At 42.2% G+C, this 23615-nt stretch overlaps 1 protein-coding gene across 1 annotated transcript in view; it reads left to right on the forward strand.

Moving 5' to 3' along the window:
* The window catches only part of CUX2 (cut like homeobox 2), a 142571-nt gene extending 133885 nt beyond the window's left edge, over positions 1–8686 (forward strand). The window contains exon 15 of the mRNA XM_053701709.1: positions 7675–8686. Coding sequence (XP_053557684.1) covers positions 7675–8494 — 820 coding nt within the window. The 3' untranslated portion in view covers positions 8495–8686. The remainder of the gene's footprint in view (positions 1–7674) is intronic.
* Positions 8687–23615: the final 14929 nt, after the last annotated feature.

Raw genomic sequence — 23615 nt, forward strand, 5'->3', positions numbered from 1 at the left:
ATCAGATTCCAATCAGACAATATAACCTCAGTGGCTTACATCTACCATCAGGGGGGAACGAGAAGCTCCCTAGCTATGAGGGAAGTATCTCGGATTCAGGAGTGGGCTGAGACCCACGTTTGTTCGCGGTCAGTGATCCACATTCCGGGTGTGGACAACTGGGAAACAGTTTTCCTCAGCAAACAATCCTTTCATCCGGGGCAGTGGTCTCTCCATCCCGGGTGTTTGCGGAGATTTGCAAGAGGAGGATCTTATGAAGTCTCTATACCAAGCTACCCAGATATGGGTCGAGGTACAGGGATCCTTAGGCGGAGCTAACAGATGCATTAGCGGTGCCTTGGAGGTTCAATCCAATTTATCTTTCCGGCCGTTACCACTACTTCCTAGTGTAGTTGTTCAAATCAAGCAGGCGTCAGTGATTCCGATTGCTCCGTATAGGCCACAAAGGATATGGTTCGCGGATCTAGTGGGGATTTCATCATCTCCTCCGTGGAAGTTACCTTGTCGCAGGGATCTGCTGGCCAAGTCTCTTTGTTCATCAATGTCTAGATTCTCTGAGGCTGACTAAGTGGAGATTGACCGCTTAGTCCTAGCCAAGAGAGGGTTTTCTGAGAGAGTTATTTTTACTCTCATTCAAGCTCGTAAGCTGGTTGCTCATCACATCTATCATAAGTTATGGAGGACCTACTTATTCTGTTCTCCAGGATGAACGGGAGAAGGGCTTTTCTGCAAGTTTGTGTTACTGCACAGACCTGTGTTTAGATTTAATGCTTCTCTTTGGAGTTTAAATCTTGTTCTTAAAGTTTTGCAACGGGCTCCATTGGAGCCTATGCATGAAGTAGGTAATAAATTGTTGTCTTGGAAGGTTCCTTTTCTACTGGCTATTGCTTCTGCGAACCGAGTATCTGTGATTGCTGCCTTACAATGCGTCCCTCCTTATCTGGCTTTCCATGCTGATAAGGCTGTTCTACGAACCAAGTTAGGTTTTCTTCCTAAGGTTGTGTCATTTCGCAACATCAATCAAGAGATTGTGGTTCCTTTCTTATGTCCTAATCCTTCTTCGTCGAAGGAACGTTTATAACGTAATTCTGGATGTGGTTTGTGCCTTGAAGTTCTATCTTCAGGCCATGATGGAATTTAGACTAACTTCTTTCGCTGTTTGTTCTACTTTCCAGGAAGCGTAGGGGTCAGAAGGCCTCTTCGACTTCCTTATCTTTTTGCCTGAGGAGTGTCATCCGTTTAGCATAGAGTCCTCCTCTGTGGATTACGGCTCATTCTACGAGAGCAGTGGTTTCCTCTTGGGCCTTCAAAAATTAGGCCTATATGGATCAGATTTGTAAGGCCGCTACTTGGTCCTACTTTTTCCAAATTTTACAAGTTTGATGTTTTGCTTCTGCTGATGCAGCCTTCGGGAGAAAGGTTTTGCAGGCTGTGGTGCCCTCAGATTAGGGCCCGCCTCTCTTTTTTTCCCTCCCGTTAGCATTCTGTGTACTCTAGAGCTTGGGTATATGTTTCCCACAAGTAAGAAATGCAGCTGTGGACTCTTCCCATATTAAGAAGAAAAACATAAATTATGATTTACCAGATCATTTCCTTCTGTATGGGAACAGTCCACAGCTCTCACCCATGTTCTCCGATGGGCGGCCCTAAATTTAAATTTATTCTTCTGGCACCTTTTTCACCCTGATGTTTATCCTACTGTTCCTTGTTCCCTTGGCAGAATGACTGGGGTTATGAGGAAGTGGGGGAGGTATTTAAGCCTCCTCCTGGTGGCCAGGTTCAGTATTTCCCACAAGTAAGGAATGCAGCTGTGGAGGCGATCCTAATAAGTGCAGAGGGTTTTTGAACCAGGTGGGCATTTATTTTGAGATGTTACCTCAGGCGTTTCCCTCTGACAGAGCTAAAGTGGGATTTCTCATCTCTTTACTCTCTGACACGGCTCTTGCTTGGGCTAATCCCTTGGGGGAGACTAATAAACCAGTGATTTCATATTTCCCTGAATTTGTGGCCTCCTTTCGAAGGGTATTTGATGTCCCATCTCGCTCCTCCTCTGCTGCTAAACGACTCATGTCCATTCAGCAAGGTACAAGATCTGTTGCTCAGTATGCCATTGAGTTCCGTATGCTTGCCGCAGAGGTAGGTTGGAACAATGAATCCCTTGTTCCCGCCTTCTTTCATGGGCTCTCTGATGTGATTAAAGACTAAGTTGCTGCCAGAGATTTACCAGAGGATCTTGAGGCATTGGTGTCTTTTTGAATCCTAATTAACATCAGACTCAGAGAGAGGCCCTCCTGTTCTGTTGTCTCCTACTTGTTCGTTCCCTCCCTCTCCTACCATGCCTCCTGGTCCCGAGGTAACCAGGTACTGCTGAGCCGATGCAGTTGGGATTCACGCGTCCCTCCGCGGCGTAGAGGGCCTATAGGAGGAGGGGCTCTGTCTCTATTGTGGGTTACAGGACAATTTTTAAAGTCTTGTCCTACACGGCCGGGAAACGCTCGCACCTAAGGTCCTGTCGGGGGCAGAACTTGGATGGTTTATCCTCATCCCCGGAACCACTAAAGGAGAAACCTTTGGTCACGGTTGTCCTTTTCTGGGTGGACTCCTTCATAGTCACCCAGGCTCTTGTTGACTCCGGTTCTGCAGGCTAATTCATTGACAGTGCTTTTATATCAAAGCACTCCATTCCTGTATTGCCTCAGTCCGTTCCGCTTGCTATTGAGGCCATTGATGGCAGGCCTCTTCAGCCCTCACTCGTTACTCACGAAACCACTCCGTTATACATGGCTGTTGGGGCTCTCCACTTTGAAACCCTCCAGTTCCAGGTGATAAACTCTCCACATTTTCCAGTTGTTCTGGGTTATCCCTGGCTCCAAAAGCACAATCCCAGTCTCGAATGGCGCAGGTCCGAAATTTTGTCATGGTCTCCGCAATGTATTTCCAGTTGTCTTCGGAAACCAGTCTTGCACACTTTTTTCGGTATCTCAATTACCAAAGGAGTACCGAGAATTCCTAGACATTTTTGACAAGGTGTGTGCCGGTACGTTGCCTCCTCACCTCTTACGATTGTGCCATAGACCCGCAACCTAGAGCCATTCCTCCTCGGGCTGGGTTTACCCTCTGTCTGTTGCAGAGAATTGTGCTATGGAGGAGTAGGTTGCCGATGCTCTGTCGCGGGGGATCATCCGCAAATCCTGCTCTCCAGCGAGTTAAGACCATTCATCGATTATAGGGGTCTTAATCGTCTTTCCATTAAGAATGCTTACCCTATTATGCTCATTACGGAACTCTTTGGCCGCCTCAAGGGAGCTACGTTCTTTTCTAAACTTGATTTGAGAGGAGCGTATAATCTCGTTAGGAATAACGGAGGGCCACGAATGGAAAACAGCATTTTACACCAGGAGCGGGCATTATGTATATCTTGTAATGCCCTTTGGCCTATGTAATTCTCCTGCTGTTTTCCAGGAATTTATTAATGATATGCTATGAGATATGTTGCAACAGTGTGTTGTGTACTTACACAACATCCTCATACACTCACCCACACTTGAGGCTCATCGTTCTGATGTCACACGGGTACTTCAGAGACTACGTGAGAACGGCCTGTTTAGTAAACTCCAGAAATGTGAGTTCCATCAGACTCAAATAACCTTCCTAGGTTATGTAATCTCCGTTGCAGGGTTCTCCATGGATCCTGACAAGTGTTCTGCAGTGGCCTCGCACAGTTGGTCTTCGGTCTATTCAACGTTTTTTGGGCTTCGCCAATTATTATAGAAAGTTTTTTTAAAACTTTTCTTCCTTGGTCAAACCTATCACAGACATGACCCGTAAAGAGAATGATCCACTCCATTAGTCACCTACTGCCATTAAGGCCTTTGAGAGTCTTAAGACTGCCTTTGCTGCTGCTCCAGTTCTGACTCATCCTAAGCCTGTCCTGCCTTTCGTTCTTGAGGTCGACGCGTCTGAGAGTCGAGTAGGTGCCCTCTTGTCTCAACCTCCTACGCCTGACGGTTCCTTGCATCCGTGTTTCTTCTCTAAGAAATTGTCTTTTTGATCATTTGGATCCCTGTGACTTAAATTAAACAAATTTGTGTACAGTTAAATAAATTTTATATGAAGAGATTAACATCAGCCTACATATTCAAACCTAGAGGAGACCTGGTATTAAAGAGACACTGAACCCAAATTTTTTCTTTTGTGATTTAGATAGAGCATGAAATTGTAAGCAACTGTCTAATTTACTCCTATTATCAAATTTTGTTTATTCTCTTGGTATCTTTATTTGAAATGCAAGAATGTAAGTTTAGATGCCGGCCCATTTTTGGTGAACAACCTGGGTTGTCCTTGCTGATTGGTGCATAAATTCATCCACCAATAAAAAAGTGCTCTCCAGAGTTCTAAAATAAGAAAAAAGCTTAGATGCCTTCTTTTTCAAATAAAGATAGCAAAAGAAGGAAGAAAAATTGATAATAGGAGTAAATTAGAAAGTTGCTTAAAATTGCATGCAAACAAAATTGGGTTCAGTGTCCCTTTAAGATGAAATATCCATTTTACTTCCTTTTTAATAATTAATTTATTAACTATTCCCCTTTAAGTAGGACTATGGACAGACTAACCACTGTAGCAGTGATCAAGTGCGGTAGCCCCGCATTAAAAGCGTATGCTGATCGTTTGAATTACCAGCTTCTGTTTACCTTCTGTATTGCTTTATTTTTGTTTTTAGTGCACTTTGTGAATAAACGCTTTGTTTTTGAGGACATCGCCTTGAGGATGATTCTTTTCCAGTGTAGTCGGATACTTTGTTTGTTGTTCACCACCACAATAATTGGTCTGAACTGTTACCTTGGGCAGAGTTTGCTCATAATAGTGCTATTAATGCTTCCTCCCAGTTATCCCCGTTCATGGCGAATAATGGGTTTCAACCATCCTTGTTGCCCGATTCATTCATGTCTCAGGGTATTCCGGCTTTGGAGGAGCATCTCCGGCAACTACTTTCCATGTGGGTGCAGATTCAGGATTGCCTTCATCGTCTATGCAGCACCAAAAATTCCAGGCTGATCGTAGGCGTCTGCCCGTGCCTTTCTACCAGGTTGGTGAGAGGGTTTAGCTGTCCTCCCACAACTTGAACCTTTGTGTGCCTTCCAATAAACTGGCTCCCCATTATGTTGGTCCTTTTCGAATACTCCAACAGGTCAATCCTGTTGCCTATGCTCTTGACCTTCCTCCTGCAATGCGAATCTCCAATGTTTTTCATGTCTCCCTCTTAAAACCATTGGTTTGTAATCGGTTTACCACTGTGTTGCCTCGTCCCTGTCCTCTCTCAGTTGACAACCATGAAGAATATGAGGTTAGTAGCATTATTGACTCTCGTATGTCCAGGGGTCGCGTACAGTATTTAGTTCACTGGAGGGGTTATTGTCCAGAGGAGCATTCATGGGTTCCCTCCTCTGATGTTTATGCTCCCGCCCTCCTCCGTGCCTTCCATGCCCGTTTCCCCAATAAGCCTTTTGTCCTCCCACAGGGGAGGGGTCGTTGAGGGGAGGGTACTGTCAGGGTTTCACCCTGCTTTGTTTGCTATTTGCTGCTGGCTGCCATTTTACTTACCTCTCTCACTGAATCTGATGCAGAGTGTGTGATGCTGCTCTCTCCTCTGGTTGCCCTCTTATGGCCAAATTGGTGAACATCATCAGTGTGAGACAGGTTGCAGTCCCAGGATTATGATGTCACACTTATTATTTAAAGGGCCTCTGTTCAGAATGCTTTTGCCTTTGCGTTGACTCAGACTTGTTTGTTAGTTCCTGTGTTCCAGTTCATATGCATTACTTGGCTTGTCTGATGTCCCTTCGGGTTCCTGATCCCTGGTTTGTTCCTGACTCTGCAGTTTTCCTAGTTCCTGATCCTGGCTCGTCTGACTACTCGCTTAGGCTCCTGACTCGGCTCGTCTGACTACCAGCTCTGACTTTGACTCCTGGCTTTTCATTTGGCTTGTGGACTTTTTATTATTTTTTGTTATTAATAAAGGTGTGATTATTTTTGCACTTCACGGCTCAGTCTGATTCCTGGTACCCTGACAATGGGGACATATCTCAGGCATCTAAGCAGCTACAGACCTCCAAGACCCTTTCCAATGGTATAAGTATTGTGGGTGTACAGTAAAAAAAATAAAAAATATTTTTAAAAAAAGTTAAAAAAAAAAAAAAGGATTTGGGGGTCTCTAAAGGCACATAAATAAAGATCAAAATTGCCTAGAGACCCCCAAAATGCATGTTCTAAAAATAATCTTGTTTATTTTTGAAAAATAAATATCCGTTTAAGTATTATAGCTAAATGATAACCGTGGTAACAGCATTACCGCAGTGATCACCTAGCTGAGAAATGTCGCATTCCATTTTACAATACAGGCCGATATTATATTTGTAATCCCATGATCACCTGGATAATGTTGTTACAAATTAATAATTATTAGAGGAACGCAATTTTTAAAAAAATATATATTTTTATTATCAGTCTTTTAGCGTGCATGGAAGAGGAGTAAAACACCTCTCTATGCAGCTCTCTCCATCTTTCAAAATTTCTGTATTTTTTGCAATAAAAATTATATATTTTTTAGCGACAATTCCTTTAAAAATATCTATTTTGTAAAGAGAATTAAAAAAAAAAAATTAAATAGTCTTTAAATTTTACCGGGTTATGTCTGCAATCAGACAGCTGTAGCCACCTGGGAAATTAAGATACATTAAATAAAGTACACATTTTTGGAAAGTACACCCTTTGGAGCATCAAATGGGGGGCTACATGTATTGCTAGCACACAAATAGACAATGTAATAATAAGTAGAATAATGGCTCTTTGCTAAAAATAATAATGGTATATTTTGAATCTGCTGAAAAAAAACAATATATAGTATATATAGTTTATTCGCACAAACTTTACTTCTAAAAGTATTTAAATGTGAACTGCAACAAAAAGCTCAAAACCAGCTTAGCGCACAGGTGCTAAATGGCTTAGCAGCTAAAGGGATACAATTGTATATTAACTTGTTTTCTTTGAATTATTTGATGTCTGAAAACACTGCATCTGTTTTGTTATTTTGACCAGTTGTAATTTTCTGCAAAAGAATGCTCTAACAACATTTTAATTTGGAATTTTGGAGAAATGTTGTCAGTAATTTATAGAATAAAACAACAATGTTCATTTTACTCAAACACATACCTATAAATAGTAAAACCAGAGAAACTGATCATTTTGCAGTGGTTTCTTAACTTTGTTTCTAGAGCTGTATGTGTGTGAAAGTCACAAAGTTGTGAAGTTTGAAAATCCAGTTAGTGCTTGCCTAGTGTGCACTGTGTGTGTGTGTGTGTGTGTATATATATATATATATACTTGTATATATACTGTATATCTATCTATATATATATATATATATATATATATACACACACACACACACACACACACACACAGTGCACACTAGGCAAGCACTAACTGGTTTTTAAATCTTTACAGGCTTTATTGTGCCATGCCTAGTGTCCCTTATGAGCATACATAGATGGCAAACATACTCTAGGAGCCTTGCAATCTGATTTTGTACCAGTTGTCAAAACAAAGCACATTTTGTAGTAATCAATTGGCATTTCCTGTTGACCAGGATTGTAATGATTCTCTTTGTGGTTCTAGGTCACGCATGCGTAGAGAGATTCTCGTTGGGGGTCAGCAGGACAATGATACAGACCAGGAACCAAATAGCTGTGACAGCTTTACCTCATACAGAGGACCTTATTTGCACAGCCCCAATTCAGATCGAGGAGACAGAAAGCCACCTCTCCACCACATGAAACATCTAATGCAGAATAACTGCTATACTGTGGAAAGAGACACAAAGCAAATCAAAAAGGAGGACACAGAGGAGGAAGAGGAGGATGATGCGTGCACTCGATGTGATTCCTGCAGCTCTGAAGCAGCATCCGTTACCTGTTTTGAACCAGAGAAATACAGAGTTATTAGAGAAGAGCAGGTTACTGCCTCTCACTGTGAAGACTTGCAGAGATTACGTTACCTAAGGAAAACTAACAATGTGTGCACTAAAGCTCCTCAGTCTGGAACGCATGAGTGTCCATCTTTGCTCTCTCAAAAAGAGAACTCCAGTTCAGACCGGCCACAAGCTGACCCAATATGTTTTAAGTCCGGTGTAGAATCCTCGCGCTGCAGCCTAGAAGTGTCTCTTAATTCCCCCTCAGCTGCTTCATCGCCCGGCCTCATGATGTCCGTTTCTCCAGTTCCTTCTTGCTCTGCTCCAATTTCTCCATCTCTTCCTAGTACTGAATCAGCCAAAGCTCAAACTTTCAGCCCCACCAGCGACACTCTCCCATTGCATCCATCCTCAAAGCATAGTCCCCACAACCAGAAGAGAAATGAGAAGATGGCCAATTTAAATAACATTATTCACAGGCTCGAGAGGGCCGCAAACAAAGAAGAAACTCTAGAATGGGAGTTTTGAAAAAGCTAAAAAAAAATAAAAATAGTACTATTTATATCGGTCTCTTTGTAAGATCACAATGAGAAGCAGAGAGACTGCAAAAAAAATCACAAGGAATATTTTATATATATTTTTGTTTTGTTTTGTGAAATACAAACTTACAAATATGGGATTAAAAAATGTGCTTCAGAAATCCCATGCATTGAAGAAAAAAAGAAAAAAAAAATGGAAAAAAAAAATTAAATTTCTTGACGAATTGAAAACTCTTTTAGAGAGAAAAAATTTATAGACATTTTAGATATTTTATTAAATAATATTTGGAATTTATTAACATCCTGAGCTGCTTTGATAACACATATAGATATGAAATGGGAGACGTAGCAGTGAATATTCTGAAGTCCTGTAGCTTGCCACTGGATGAGATTAATAGACTACCGTATTGTTTAAAGCCATTATGAAGCACTAGGAGACTGTCCAAATGAAGTATATTTGTTTCCACCGCTGTCTATTAGACAGTTTAATTGTTACTGCCCTGAGAAAGGCCTGGAAAATAGTCTAAAAGACTCTAAATTGAAAAAAAAATGTAATGTCACAAAGTGCGTCACACAATTACATTCTGAAACAGTTCCCTGCATTTGTGTGTGTTCTCAATAGTGTACGCTGCTCCTGCAGGGCCCTGATATTTGGCGCATATAAAAAGGTGCAATCACATGATTATCAAACCCATCACAAGGTAGAAAGAGGTCTATGCATAACATTTCCATAAGCAGTGCATTATTATTTTTATAGTACACCTCACCAGTTCTAGAACTCATTTGGTCTGTTACTGATAAAATGTGAGTACACTGGTTTGTTTTTGTTGTATATGGTAATATAATACCGTATGTCATGCCTTGTATACATCATGTTTACAGGATTCTTCCCACTAAAGAGCTAGAACTTTACAGATATAGATTATCATTGTGACAGATTATGTGGAACACATGAAGATTCAGAGAATCAGATAGTACCATAGATGTTCCTGGCCATAAGCAGAGGGTTTTTTTATTTGATTTATAAGGGTACAAGAATGAAGAGAATAATACAAATAGTCTTTTTGTTTTTTATCATTTTCTCCTTTGTTACTGTAATTGCAGTATATTTAGTCATTTTAAACAAGTGCTGAAGTTCGTGGTCCGATAGTATAACGTGCAGATGGAACTTCCTTTAGATTGTAATGTCATTTCGACAATTTTAATTTAAAGGGACATAATAGCTCCCATTTGCCCTATAAATATTTTTTTTAAGCAAAAAATTAAAACGTTTATAGCTTTTTTTTTTTTTTTTTTTAAAGAAATCAGGTTGTTTAGCTGTTTGGCCACTAGATGGAGCTTGTTTTAGTAGTACAAAACCTTTTTAAAAACACATTCTGTTACACAAAATATACAAATGAATATCCAGAGGCACAGGTTGCCTAGTTGCTGCAATTTGCCCAGTGATGTCACACTACCATGCCTCTCACTAAAAACATATTTCTGCCTAAGAAGTGGCTATACCTTTTCTACTGCAGTAATTGATTGTTGAGTAGTCAAATAGCAAATTACAATTTAGAAAATAGTTGAGTGTATGACTTGACAAGCCTTTAAGCCACCTCTCAACTGTAGGTGCCCACAGGCAGCTAACAAACTTGTCTAATAAGAGATCCATCCCTGCACTTAGCAAGATATTGCCTTCAATTACAGGCCTAGCTTGTCATGCATTTCTTTATCTTTATTTCTGTTGCTCTCCCTGTCTATTTCTTAGTACCGCTCATGCGGGTTCTAGTGATTTGTCACCAGTTACTGAGAGCCAGTAACATGCACAATACGCTAAAATATGAAGTATATTTAAATACAATAAGTAAAGTAACATTCTTGTATAGCGGAGGAAAACTTGGTGAACAGCAACATGGCATATTGCTGAACATGTAGTGCAGAGTTTAACCTATTTGCAGGCATTGATAACACACACATTTTCACCCACACTGTTTTGTTCAACTAACTTCACTGCAATATTCCTGCAAAAGATTGTTGTTTAACGTTGCATCTGATTGACATAATCTGTCTATGCCATAGTCATAATTACTGTGTTAGGTCCAGATTACGAGTGGAGCACTATTTAAGGCTCCCGCTCGAGTGTTTACTGCGCTAGAAGTAAGCTTTTTGCACACTGTTTTCACTCTTGCACTAACCCGACGAACGCTAAAGGCCGAAGTTAGAATATATCGTGCACATTCACGTATTCCCCCATAGAAGTCAATGGGGCAAAAAAAGTGTAAAAAACCTAACAGCCTACTCACACAAGCCCAATCACATATTCTCATGTGCGCTAACCCGACATGAAAATTTCACATTCCAATGTTCTTCACATAGAAGAAAAGGTTCTATTTAAATATTTCTACAAATATCTGATGGTATTTTGGTACAATATTTATCTATAGTTATATAAAAACATGATCATATATAGGTATCGATATATATATATATATATATATATATATATATATATATATATATATATATATATATAGGAATATCTATTTGTAAATACTTAAAACATATTCTGCTATGTGCAGAACATTGGAATGTGAAATATTTACAATAAATACACAGTATAACACTTTATTAAATATGAATATTGCATAAATATGTTCGACATGTTTTCATGTTTTGCAAAGAGCTCCAATGTTAACCAGAGCTCTGAGGACACGGAAATCATTCTAGCGTAAATCACATTCATGCAATTACACTTTCAACCAATAATACAAGCGGTAAACCCGACGACCACAAACACCCTTGATAAACCCTTATCCCTCATGCGTAACTGTTAGCGCTCCACTTTTAATCTGGCCCTAGGGTGCAGATTGATGACATTATAGACAGTTATTGCAGCTGTACCACCTTACTTCTTTTTACATAGACCTCTACTTTATGTATAAGCTCAGGAGAGGATTGCAATAAAGCTGCCAATCCCATGTATTAAATATCACTGTGTGTATAATGCTTGTTCTGCTAAACATGATGTTGCTGTGCAGTTATTAAAGGGACAGTAAAGTCACAATGACATTTTCATGATTTGGATAGAGCATGCAATTTTAAACAACTTTCCAATATACTTCTGTTATCAAATTTGCTTCATTCTCTTGATAACTTTTATTGAAGAGTAAAACTATGTAGCCTCATAAGAGCTTAGGACTGTGCACGTGTCTTTAGTACTCTATAGCAGCAGTGTTTTGCAACATTGTATAACACATCTACAAATAATGTTGCACACTCCTGAGCTCTTGCAAGCTTGCCTAGTTTTGCTCTTAAATAAAAGATAACAAGAGAACAAAGCAAATTTTATAACAGAAGTAATTTGTAAAGTTGTTTAAAATTGCATGCTCTATCTGAATCATGAACGTTTTATTTTGACTTTACTGTCCCTTTAACCCCTAAACGACCGCGACGTACCATGTATGTCGTCATTCGTTAAGGGTTTCCTTGTTAATAATAGTGTGGGTCACGCCACAAGCAGTGGTACTGCGCTATTATACCCTCCCTCCACCATTCTGGTCACCAGAAAAAGCGCAATCTCGCTGCTGGCTGCGAGACCACACTATTAGTAATGCAAGCCCCATTCAAAGACCTGTGATGTACAGTATACAATGCTTGTCCTTAAGGGGTTAATGATTAAAAAAAAAACTTTCTTTAGCTGGATGAACCGTGATGATAAATCTGGAGAAAAATATAAAACTAAACGCCGAACAACTACAGCTCTTAATTACTCCCAAGCCTTAGTGCTTAATACAACACTGACATTTATATTCATTTTACACTTTGGTTTGCCTAAAACCAAGCCTATGAGATAATGCCTAAAACCAAGTCTACAAGATAATGCCTAAAACCAAGCCTATGAGATAATGCCTAAAACCAAGTCTATAAGATAATGCCTAAAACCAAGCCTATGAGATAATGCCTAAAACCAAGCCTATGAGATAATGCCTAAAACCAAGCCTATGAGATAATGCCTAAAACCAAGCCTATGAAATAGTTTGATTAAGCATTTTAAATAAAATATTCCAATAACTAATTAGCAGAAATTTACATAGGTAAATATAAACATGTATTGATTACAAAAGATATGTTCTCCCAGATTTTAAAAAACTCGCCATCATGGAGAGATGTCATCAGCTTAAATTACTGAGCATTATATTGTAAATTAAGTGTCTCTGCTCAACACAAATCATATTAGTGAACTCTGCTTAATGAGATACACAGTTCCTAAAGTAAAAATTGTCTTTAAAACAATCCCTGAGGTGCCTCTTAATTCTAACCACGCTTCTTATAGAATCTCATCAGACTAGAGGACTTTAGAGAATTGGACCCTTAACTGTCCTCCTCCATTTTACTAAATTGTTTTTCTGAACCATGGAGGTATATACACAGGGACTGCATTCTGCTAGAAGATGCTTATTGTAGCTCATGGTGTGGCCATTATTGTGAAGCATTTGGCTTGCCCCAGCCTTTCCCCATTTACACCATAATTAATGCTGACCAAAGTGACTCATCCATTCTGACTTTGGGTAGAAACGTTGTCTTCTATACGTCTGATTTGTTCTGTTCTCTCTGAGACTGTCCAATAAATAGGTTGCTAGTTCTGTGTGTATATGTTTGTAGCACTTGTACAGGTATAACAGTGGCATAGCTATTGCTATATAAAGTATCTTTTGTTTTTATAAATAATATTTCTAAAAGTGTGCTCACAGGTCATGTGAGTAAAAAAAAACACAGTGCTATCATTCATTTGAAAAGGATGGACACCCCCTAGGGTTTGCTAACCCATTTATGAAGGACACCTTGATTATAGATGTTTTACCGGTGGGAAAATGATGATATTGTTACCTTGTTAAAGGTATTGAGAACTTTGTATTTTTAAAAAAAGTAATAAAATATGCCTCTTTTAGTTATTAAAAGTTCATATTTGTTCATCCTTTTATTGCAAAAGAGGGCTATAACATGGGGGGGGGGACAGCTCAGCAAGACTTTAATGTAACACAAATTGAATTGTAACATTACAATGCTGTAATTAAATACAAATATTTACTTTTTTCTCCAACATTGGTGTGTCCGGTCCACGGCGTCATCCTTACTTGTGGGAATATCTCTTCCCCAACAGGAAATGGCAAAGAGTCCCAGCAAAGCTGGCCATATAGTCCCTCCCAGGCTCCGCCCACCCCAGTCATTCTCTTTGCCGTTGCACAGGCAACATCTCCACGGAGATGGTTAAGAGTATGTGGTGTTTAGTTGTAGTTTTTTTTTTATTCTACTATCAAGAGTTTGTTATTTTAAAATAGTGCTGGTATGTACTATTTACTCTGAAACAGAAAGAGATGAAGATTTCTGTTTGTGAGAAGAAGATGATTTTAGCAGACAGTAACTAAAATCCTTTGCTGTTTCCACATAGGACTGTTGAGATGAAGTAACTTCAGTTGGGGGAAACAGTTAGCAGACTTCTCTGCTTAAGGTATGACTAGCCATATTTCTAACAAGACTGTGTAATGCTGGAAGGCTGTCATTTCCCCTCATGGGGACCGGTAAGCCATTTTCTTAGTCTCAAGCAGAATAAAGGGCTTAATATGGGCTATAAAACTGGTAGACACTTTTATGGGCAGAATCGATTGCTTTATTTGGGCATTTTATACATGTTTATGCTGGTATTTCACATTTATAAACTTGGGGAACGTTTTTTAACGTCAGGCACTATGTTAGACACCTTTTCCAGTCAGGAAGGGCATTCCCAGTTGTAGGCTGAGCCTCATTTTCGCGCCATTACTGCACAGTTGTTTTTGAGAGCAAGACATGCAGATGCATGTGTGAGGACCTGAAAATAGTTGGAAAAGTTCCTAGAAGGCGTCATTTGGTATCGTATTCCCCTCTGGGTTTGGTAGAGTCGCAGCAAAGGCTGTAGCTGGGACTGTAGAGGGGTTAATACTGTAACCGGCTCCGGTTTCGTTATCTTAAGGCTTAAAGCTCTGAAAATTGGTGTGCAATACTTTTAATGCTTTAAGACACTGTGGTGAAATTTTGGTAAATTTTGAACAATTCCTTCATATTTTTTCACATATTCAGTAATAAAGTGTGCTCTGTTTAAAATTTAAAGAGACAGTAACGGTTTTGATTTAAAACGGTTTTTGTGTTTTACTGACAAGTTTAAGCCTGTTTCACATGTCTGTGCCTTCAGATAAGCTATGTTCTATATGTATGAAAGTCAATGTGTCTCCCCCTTCTAAATTATGTGATAATTGTGCTAAAGCGTCCAAACAAAGTAAGGACAGTACTGTCACAGATAATGAAGTTGCCCAAGATGATTCATCAGATGAAGGGAGTAGACATGGTTCTACATCATCTCCTTCTGTGTCTACACCAGTTTTGCCCACGCAGGAGGCACCTAGTACTTCTAGCGCGCCAATGCTTATTACCATGCAACAATTGACGGCTGTAATGGATAACTCCATAGCAAATATTTTATCCAAAATGCCTGCATATCAGAGAAAGCGCGATTGCTCTGTTTTAAACACTGAAGAGCAGGAGGGCGCTGATGATAATTGTTCTGTCATACCCTCACACCAATCTGAAGGGGCCATGAGGGAGGTTTTGTCAGATGGGGAAATTTCAGATTCAGGAAAAATTTCCCAACAGGCTGAACCTGATGTTGTGACATTTAAGTTTAAATTAGAACATCTCCGCGCACTGCTTAAGGAGGTGTTATCTACTCTGGATGATTGTGACAACCTGGTCATTCCAGAAAAATTATGCAAGATGGACAAGTTCCTAGAGGTTACGGTGCACCCCGACGCTTTTCCTATACCCAAGCGGGTGGCGGACATAGTAAATAAGGAATGGGAGAAGCCCGGCATACCTTTTGTTCCCCCTCCTATATTTAAGAAATTATTTCCTATGGTCGACCCCAGAAAGGACTTATGGCAGACAGTCCCTAAGGTCGAGGGGGCAGTTTCTACTCTAAACAAGCGCACTACTATTCCTATCGAGGATAATTGTGCTTTCAAAGATCCTATGGATAAAAAATTGGAGGGTTTGCTTAAAAAGATTTTTATACAGCAAGGTTACCTTCTTCAACCCATTTCGTGCATTGTTCCTGTCACTACAGCAGCGTGGTTCTGGTTCGAGGAACTAGAAAAGTCGCTCAGAGTAGAGAGACTCCATATGAGGAGGTTATGGACAGAGTTCACGCACTTAAGTTGGCTAACTCTTTTATTTTAGATGCCGCTTTGCAAATAGCTAGATTAGCGGCGAAAAATTCAGGGTTTGCAATTGTGGCGCGCAGAGCGCTTTGGCTAAAGTCTTGGTCAGCGGATGTATCATCCAAGACAAAATTGCTTAATATCCCCTTCAAGGGTAAAACTCTCTTCGGGCCAGAATTGAAAGAGATTATCTCAGACATCACTGGGGGAAAGGGCCACGCCCTCCCACAAGATAGGCCTTTCAAAGCCAAGAATAAGTCTAATTTTCGTTCCTTTCGTAATTTCAGGAACGGACCGGGCTCTAATTCTGCATCCTCTAAACAAGAGGGTAATACCTCACAGACCAAACCAGCCTGGAAACCGATGCAAGGCTGGAACAAGGGTAAGCAGGCCAAGAAGCCTGCCGCTGCTAACAAAACAGCATGAAGGAGTAGCCCCCGATCCGGGACCGGATCTAGTGGGGGGCAGACTCTCTCTCTTTGCTCAGGCTTGGGCAAGAGATGTTCAGGATCCCTGGACGCTAGAAATAGTTTCTCAGGGTTATCTTCTGGAATTCAAGGAACTACCCCCAAGGGGAAGGTTCCACATGTCTCACTTATCCTCAAACCAAATAAAGAGACAGGCATTCTTACATTGTGTAGAAGACCTGTTAATGATGGGAGTGATACACCCAGTTCCAACAGCGGAACAAGGAATGGGATTTTACTCAACTCTGTTTGTGGTTCCCAAAAAAGAGGGAACTTTCAGACCAATCCTGGATCTAAAGATCCTAAACAAATTTCTCAGAGTACCATCGTTCAAGATGGAAACCATTCGAACGATTCTACCCACAATTCAGGAAGGTCAATTTATGACTACCGTGGATCTAAAGGATGCGTATCTACATATCCCTATCCACAAGGAACATCATCAGTTCCTAAGGTTCGCCTTTCTGGACAAACATTACCAGTTTGTGGCCCTCCCATTCGGGTTAGCCACTGCTCCAAGGATTTTCACAAAGGTACTCGGATCCCTTCTAGCGGTTCTAAGACCAAGGGGCATTGCAGTAGTACCGTACTTGGACGACATTCTAGTACAAGCGTCGTCTCTTTCAAAGGCAAAGGCTCACTCAGACATCGTTCTGGCCTTTCTCAGATCTCACGGATGGAAGGTGAACATAGAAAAAAGTTCCCTGTCTCCGTCGACAAGAGTTCCCTTCTTGGGAACAATAATAGATTCTTTAGAAATGAGGATTTTCTTGACAGATGTCAGAAAGTCAAAACTTCTAAACGCTTGTCAAGTTCTTCATTCTATTCCTCGTCCTTCCGTAGCTAAGTGCATGGAAGTAGTAGGATTGATGGTTGCAGCAATGGACATAGTTCCTTTTGCGCTAATTCATCTAAGACCATTACAACTGTGCATGCTGAAACAGTGGAATGGGGATTATACAGACTTGTCTCCAGTGATTCAAGTAGATCAGAAGACCAGAGACTCACTCCGTTGGTGGCTAACCCAGGATCACCTATCCCAGGGAATGAGCTTCCGCAGTCCAGAGTGGGTCATCGTCACGACCGACGCCAGTCTAGTGGGCTGCTGGGGCGTGGTCTGGGAATCCCTGAAAGCTCAGGGACTGTGGTCTCGGGAAGAGTCTCTTCTTCCGATAAACATTCTGGAACTAAGAGCGATATTCAATGCTCTCAAGGCTTGGCCTCAGCTAGCAAAGGCCAGATTCATAAGATTCCAATCAGACAACATGACGACTGTTGCGTATCTCAATCATCAGGGGGGAACAAGGAGTTCCCTGGCGATGAAAGAAGTGACCAAAATAATACAATGGGCGGAGAATCACTCCTGCCACCTATCTGCGATCCACATTCCAGGTGTGGAAAACTGGGAAGCGGATTATTTGAGTCGTCAGACATTCCATCCGGGGGAGTGGGAACTCCACCCGGAGATCTTTGCCCGGTTGACTCAACTATGGGGCATTCCAGATATGGATCTGATGGCGTCCCGTCAGAACTTCAAGGTTCCTTGCTACGGGTCCAGATCCAGGGATGCCAAGGCGACTCTAGTGGATGCTATTTTTGGGAGAAAGGTTTTGCAAGCCGTGGTGCCTTCCGTTTAGGTGACCTGATTTGCTCCCTCCCTTCATCCGTGTCCTAAAGCTTTGGTATTGGTTCCCACAAGTAAGGATGACGCCGTGGACCGGACACACCAATGTTGGAGAAAACAGAATTTATGCTTACCTGATAAATTACTTTCTCCAACGGTGTGTCCGGTCCACGGCCCGCCCTGGTTTTTTAATCAGGTCTGATGAATTATTTTCTCTAACTACAGTCACCACGACACCATATGGTTTCTCCTATTTTTTCCTCCTGTCCGTCGGTCGAATGACTGGGGTGGGCGGAGCCTGGGAGGGACTATATGGCCAGCTTTGCTGGGACTCTTTGCCATTTCCTGTTGGGGAAGAGATATTCCCACAAGTAAGGATGACGCCGTGGACCGGACACACCGTTGGAGAAAGTAATTTATCAGGTAAGCATAAATTCTGTTTTTTACTTTAAATTATCTTGTTAATTCCTTTTAATGCAATTCCCAGTATAGAGTTTCTTGATTATTAAGCACCAGATTATTGCCTCTTCAGGTTCTCTTCAGGTGGTGTAACACCCTTTACTAGCAATGTCTGCAGGAGACACCATAGTGTATCAGGAGTCTCTAGGGACTAAACCAAACTGTCTCCTCAGTTCCTCCACAAGAATAGTTTTATTAAATATGTTAAATCTAAGTAAACATAAAGAGAAACAGATTGTGTAAAAAAAAACAGCAAACAACGTACTTGTTTTTTCATCTAAAGGGGAGGAGAGTCCACGGCTTCATTCATTACTTTTGGGAATTAAGAACCTGGCCACCAGGAGGAGGCAAAGACACCCCAGCCAAAGCCTTAAATACCTCCCCCACTTCCCTCATCCCCCAGTCATTCTTTGCCTTTCGTCACAGGAGGTTGGCAGAGAAGTGTCGGAAGATTCGGAGTAGTCTCTTATGGAGGGTAATACTCTTCGGAATGGGACTGGAGTTTTAAAGGGACAGTCTACACCAGAATTTGTATTGTTTAAAAAGATAGCTAATCCCTTTATTACCCATTCCCCAGTTTTGCATAACTAACACAGTTATATTAATTTATGTTTTACATCTGTGATTACCTTGTATCTAAGCCTCTGCAGACTGCTCCCTTATCTCAGTGCTTTTGACAGACATGCAGTTTAGCCAATCAGTGCAGACTCCTAAATAACTCCACGGGAGTGAGCATAATGATATCTATATGACACACATGAACTAGTACTGTCTAACTGTGAAAAACTTTCAAAATGATCTGAGGCGGGTTTTAACGTTTTAGAAATCAGTTTGAGCCTAGCTAGGTTTAGCTTTTTAAAAATACCACCAAGGGAACAAAGCAAATGAATCATGAAAGTTTAATTTTGACTAGACTGTCCCTTTAAGTAGTCCTGTCAGCCTCTCAGTGAGAGCTTGGGTGAAAGTTAGATCTTGGAGATGCAGGGAGAGTCTTTCTGCAAAACCATCCAGTATCATTTTAATAGCTCCATAAGCAATCAGCGTTGACGAGTTTTGCTGCCTGCTTTCTACACTCAAGTCCATGTCAGGAGTGATGCTACTACACTGTCACACTTGAGAGGCCATGTTCCTGTTCCACGGCATAGATTCTGGTAAGATCGTTTCATTTTTTATACACATAATGATAACGCAGAAAACAGGGTCACAGTGTGATACCTTTTATCTTTATAGAATCAAGGGTTAATATGCCTGGTAGGGGGATTATTGAACAGGGGGGTTTATACATAATATTGTTTATTGTGTCATTGTTGCGATGTGTGAGATGAGGCTTTGGCACTGGGTGGACTTTAGTTTAATTTCCGGGAGTATTTGCGTGGCAGATTTGGCGTGTTTTTCTCCCTAGTGCAGGGGTGGTCCTGTGAGGCATTCCGTCTGATTGGGTGTGGCCTACTCGACTTCCTGCTTGAAAAGGATGGACGCAACTATTTCTGTGGTCTGGATCATAGGAGGTGGCGAGTGCCCCGGCCTTTGGAGGTTATAAAGGTGCCATTTTTTATATTTATAACTAGTCCGTAATAAAGCCGTAAAGCTATGGAGGACTCTGACGCGTTAGAGGGTGCTCCCTGTTTAAGTAATTGTGTTTATTGTGAGGAGGTTCCGGTAGATCCGCCTGATCAACTATGTTCCACATGCCTTGATAAAGTCACGATATCTAGAAAGAAAAGGATGTCTAGTACTACTGAGCCGTCCACCTCTGAGGGTTCCCCGTCCCGTGAGGTGCGTTCCCTACTTTCATCTCCAAGTACACATGCAGCGCCGCAGGGCATGACTATTTCTGCTACAGGAGAGATCCGTTGGCCGTCAGATATTGCGGATCAATTGCAAACAGCGGTCTCTAAGGTGATTAGTGCCTTACCACGTTCTACTAAGTGCAAGCGTAAGGTAAAATATGGCGATCCGACCCAGGGATCATCTACGCCAATGGATATTTCGGAAACATTATCCACTGACGACTCAGACTCTTCGGAGGACGTTCCTTCTGGGTCGGAGTCTATGTCATCTAAGGCTCCGACTGCAGAGGAGCCTGACTTTAGGTTTAGGATGGAAAATTTGCGCTATTTGCTGAAGCAAGTGCTTGCTATCCTCAAGGTTCCTGAACCAAAACTACCGGAGAAACCTTCAATTCCTAAGCTTGATAAAGTATATGAGGACAGGGTGGTGCCTCAGACCTTCCCGGTTCAGGTTAAGATGGCTAACATTATTAAGTGAAATGAATGGGAGAGATTAGGTTCTTCCTTTTCCCCTTATTCTTTTAAGAAGCTGTTCCCCGTCCCGAACTCTCAGCTTGAGCTATGGGGGACTGTCCCTAAGGTGGATTGTGCTATCTCTACGCTCGCAAAGCGGACAACGATTCTTTCTGAGGATAGTTCGTCGTTTAAAGAGCCCATGGATAAAAAGTTAGAGAACATGTTAAGAAAAATGTTTCAACATACGGGGTTTGTTTTTCAGCCAGCAGCGGAAGTAGCTGGAGCTGCAACATATTGGTGCAAAGCTCTGTCTGACATGGTCGAGAGGGAGACTCCCCTCAACGAGATACAGGAGAGAATTAAGACCTTGAGGGTCGCTAATTTTTTTATTTGTGATGCCAATATGCAAATTATTTGCATGAATGCTAAGGTGTCAGGTTTTTCCGTATTAGCCCGCAGGGCTCTGTGGCTAAAGTCGTGGTCTGTGGACATGACTTCTAAGTCTAGACTGCTATCCCTTCCATTTCAGGGAAAGATCCTGTTCGGTCCAGGATTGGACTCAATCATATCCACGGTTACATGAGGCAAGGGCGCTTTCCTACCGCAGGATAAGCAGGTTAAGCTGAACGGATCTACTTTCCGTCCCTTTCGTGCGGACAAGGCCCAACGCCAACAGCCCGCCGCGAAAGCGGATCAGTCTAAGTGCACTTGGAAACCAGCTCAGTCTTGGAATAAGTCCAAGCAGAACAAGAAACCCGACGAAACAAGGTCGACATGAAGGGGCATCCCCTGACTGGTCTCTGGACCAAGTAGGGGGCAGATTATCTCTCTTCTCAGAAGCCTGGTTGAAGGATGCTCAGGACCCTTGGGTTCTGGAAGTTATCGCCCAGGGATACAGGATAGGGTTCAGATCTTTTAAAACCAGGGGCAGATTCCTCCTGTCAAACCTGTCTTCCATACCAGAAAAACAGAGGCGCCTTTCTAGAATGTGTGAGGGATCGCTCTTCCCTCTGAGTAATTATACCGGTACCCCCAGCAGAAAGGGGTCTAGGGTACTATTAAAACCTCTTTGTGGTCCCAAAGAAGGAGTGCATGTTCCACCCGATTCTGGACCTAAAATGTTTAAACAAATTTCTGGCTGTTCCATTGTTCAAAATGGAAACAATCAGATCCATTCTGCCCCTAGTTCAAGAAGGTGAGTTCATGACGACAATAGACCTGAAGGATGCCTACCTTCATGTGCCAATCCACAGGGATCACTTCAGGTTCCTGAGATTTGCATTCCTGGACCAACTTTTCCAGTTTGTGGCCCTTTGGTCTTGCTACGGCCCCGAGAGTCTTCACAAAGGTTCTGGGTGCGCTACTTACAGTGGCCAGATCCAGAGGCATTGCTGTGGCGCCCTATCTGGATGACATCCTAGTCCAGGCGCTGTCGTTCAGTCTGGCAGAGGATCACTCGAGGGCTCTTCTTCTTTTCCTCCAATCCCACAGTTGGAAGATAAACTCAGGAAAGAGCTCCCTGATTCCCAGCAACAGGGTATAGTTCCTGGGAACGATAATAGATTCTATATCCATGAGGATATTTCTCACAGATCAGCGATTCAGGAAGATTGCGTCCACCTGTCTTGCCCTTCAGTCTTCCTCCAGTCCCTCTGTGGGAGTATGGAGGTGATCGGGCTCATGGTGTCCAGCATCGATGTCATTCCATTCGCCAGGTTCCATCTCAGACCTCTTCAGTTGTGCATGTTGAGGCAGTGGAACGGCGATCATACAGACCTATCCCAACAGATTTCTCTGGATGATCGGACGAGGGACTCCCTCTCTTGGTGGATCCGTCCGGAACAACTGTCCCAAGGGACATCCTTCCTGAGACCGTCCTGGGAGATTGTGACCACAGAGGCGAGTCTGGCAGGATGGGGAGCTGTTCGGTGTGCCAGGATGGCACAGGGAAAGTGGTCTCGAGAGGAGTCTCTCCTCCCAATCAATATTCTGGAATTTTGAGCAATCTACAATGCTCTGAAGGCGTGGCCTCCTCTGGGGTCTTTCATCTTCAACAGGTTCCAGACAGACATTACCTCGGTGGCTTACACCAACCATCAGGGGGGGACGAGAAGCTCCCTAGCAATGAGGGAGGTTTCTCTGATATTGGAATGGGCAGAGTCCCACAGCTGCTCGCTCTCAGCAATCCACATTCCGGGTGTGGACAACTGAGAAGTGGATTTTCTCAGCAGGCAATCCTTCTATCCGGGGGAATGGTCTCTCCATCCCGAGGTGTTTGTGGAGATTTGTCACACATGGGGGACGCCGGAGATAGATCTCATGGCGTCCAGATATGGGTTGCGGTTCAGGGATTCCCAGGCAGAGCTGATAGATGCCTTAGCAGTGCCTTGGGGGTTCAACCTAGTTTACATTTTTCCACCGTTGCCACTTCTACCTCGTGTAGTGGCCCGCATCAAGCAGGAGCATGCTTCGGCTATTCTGATTGCTCCGTTGTGGCCGCGAAGGACGTGGTTTGCGGATCTGGTGGGGATGTCATCTTCTCCTCCATGGAGGTTACCCTGTTGCAGGGATCTGTTGATACAGGGTCCCTTTCAACATCACAATCTAGATTCTCTGAGGCTGACTGCGTGGAGATTGAACGCTTAGTCTTGGCCAAGAGAGGGTTTTCTGAGAGTGATTGATACTCTCCTTAAGGCTAGAAAGCTGGTCACTCGTCACATTTATCATAAGGTGTGGAGGACTTGCTTGTCCTGGTGTGAGAAGCATGGATATCCTTGGCACAAGGTTAAGGTATCCAGGATTCTGTCCTTTCTCCAGGATGGACTGGAGAAGGGGCTTGCCACCAATTCCTTGCAGGGACAGATTTCGGCATTATCTGTTTTGTTGCACAAGAGGCTTGCTGAGCTTCCAGATATTCAGTCTTTTGTTCAGGCCCTGTCTAGAATCAGGCCTGTATTTAGACAGTTCGCTCCTCCCTGGAGCTTGAACTTGGTTCTGACGGTATTGCAGAGGGTTCCATTTGAACCTATGCACTCTATTGACATTAAGATTCTTTCCTGGAAGGTTCTCTTTCTGTTGGCTATTG

The sequence above is a fragment of the Bombina bombina genome, chromosome 2 (assembly GCF_027579735.1).
Source record: "Bombina bombina isolate aBomBom1 chromosome 2, aBomBom1.pri, whole genome shotgun sequence".
Lineage (NCBI taxonomy): Eukaryota > Metazoa > Chordata > Amphibia > Anura > Bombinatoridae > Bombina > Bombina bombina.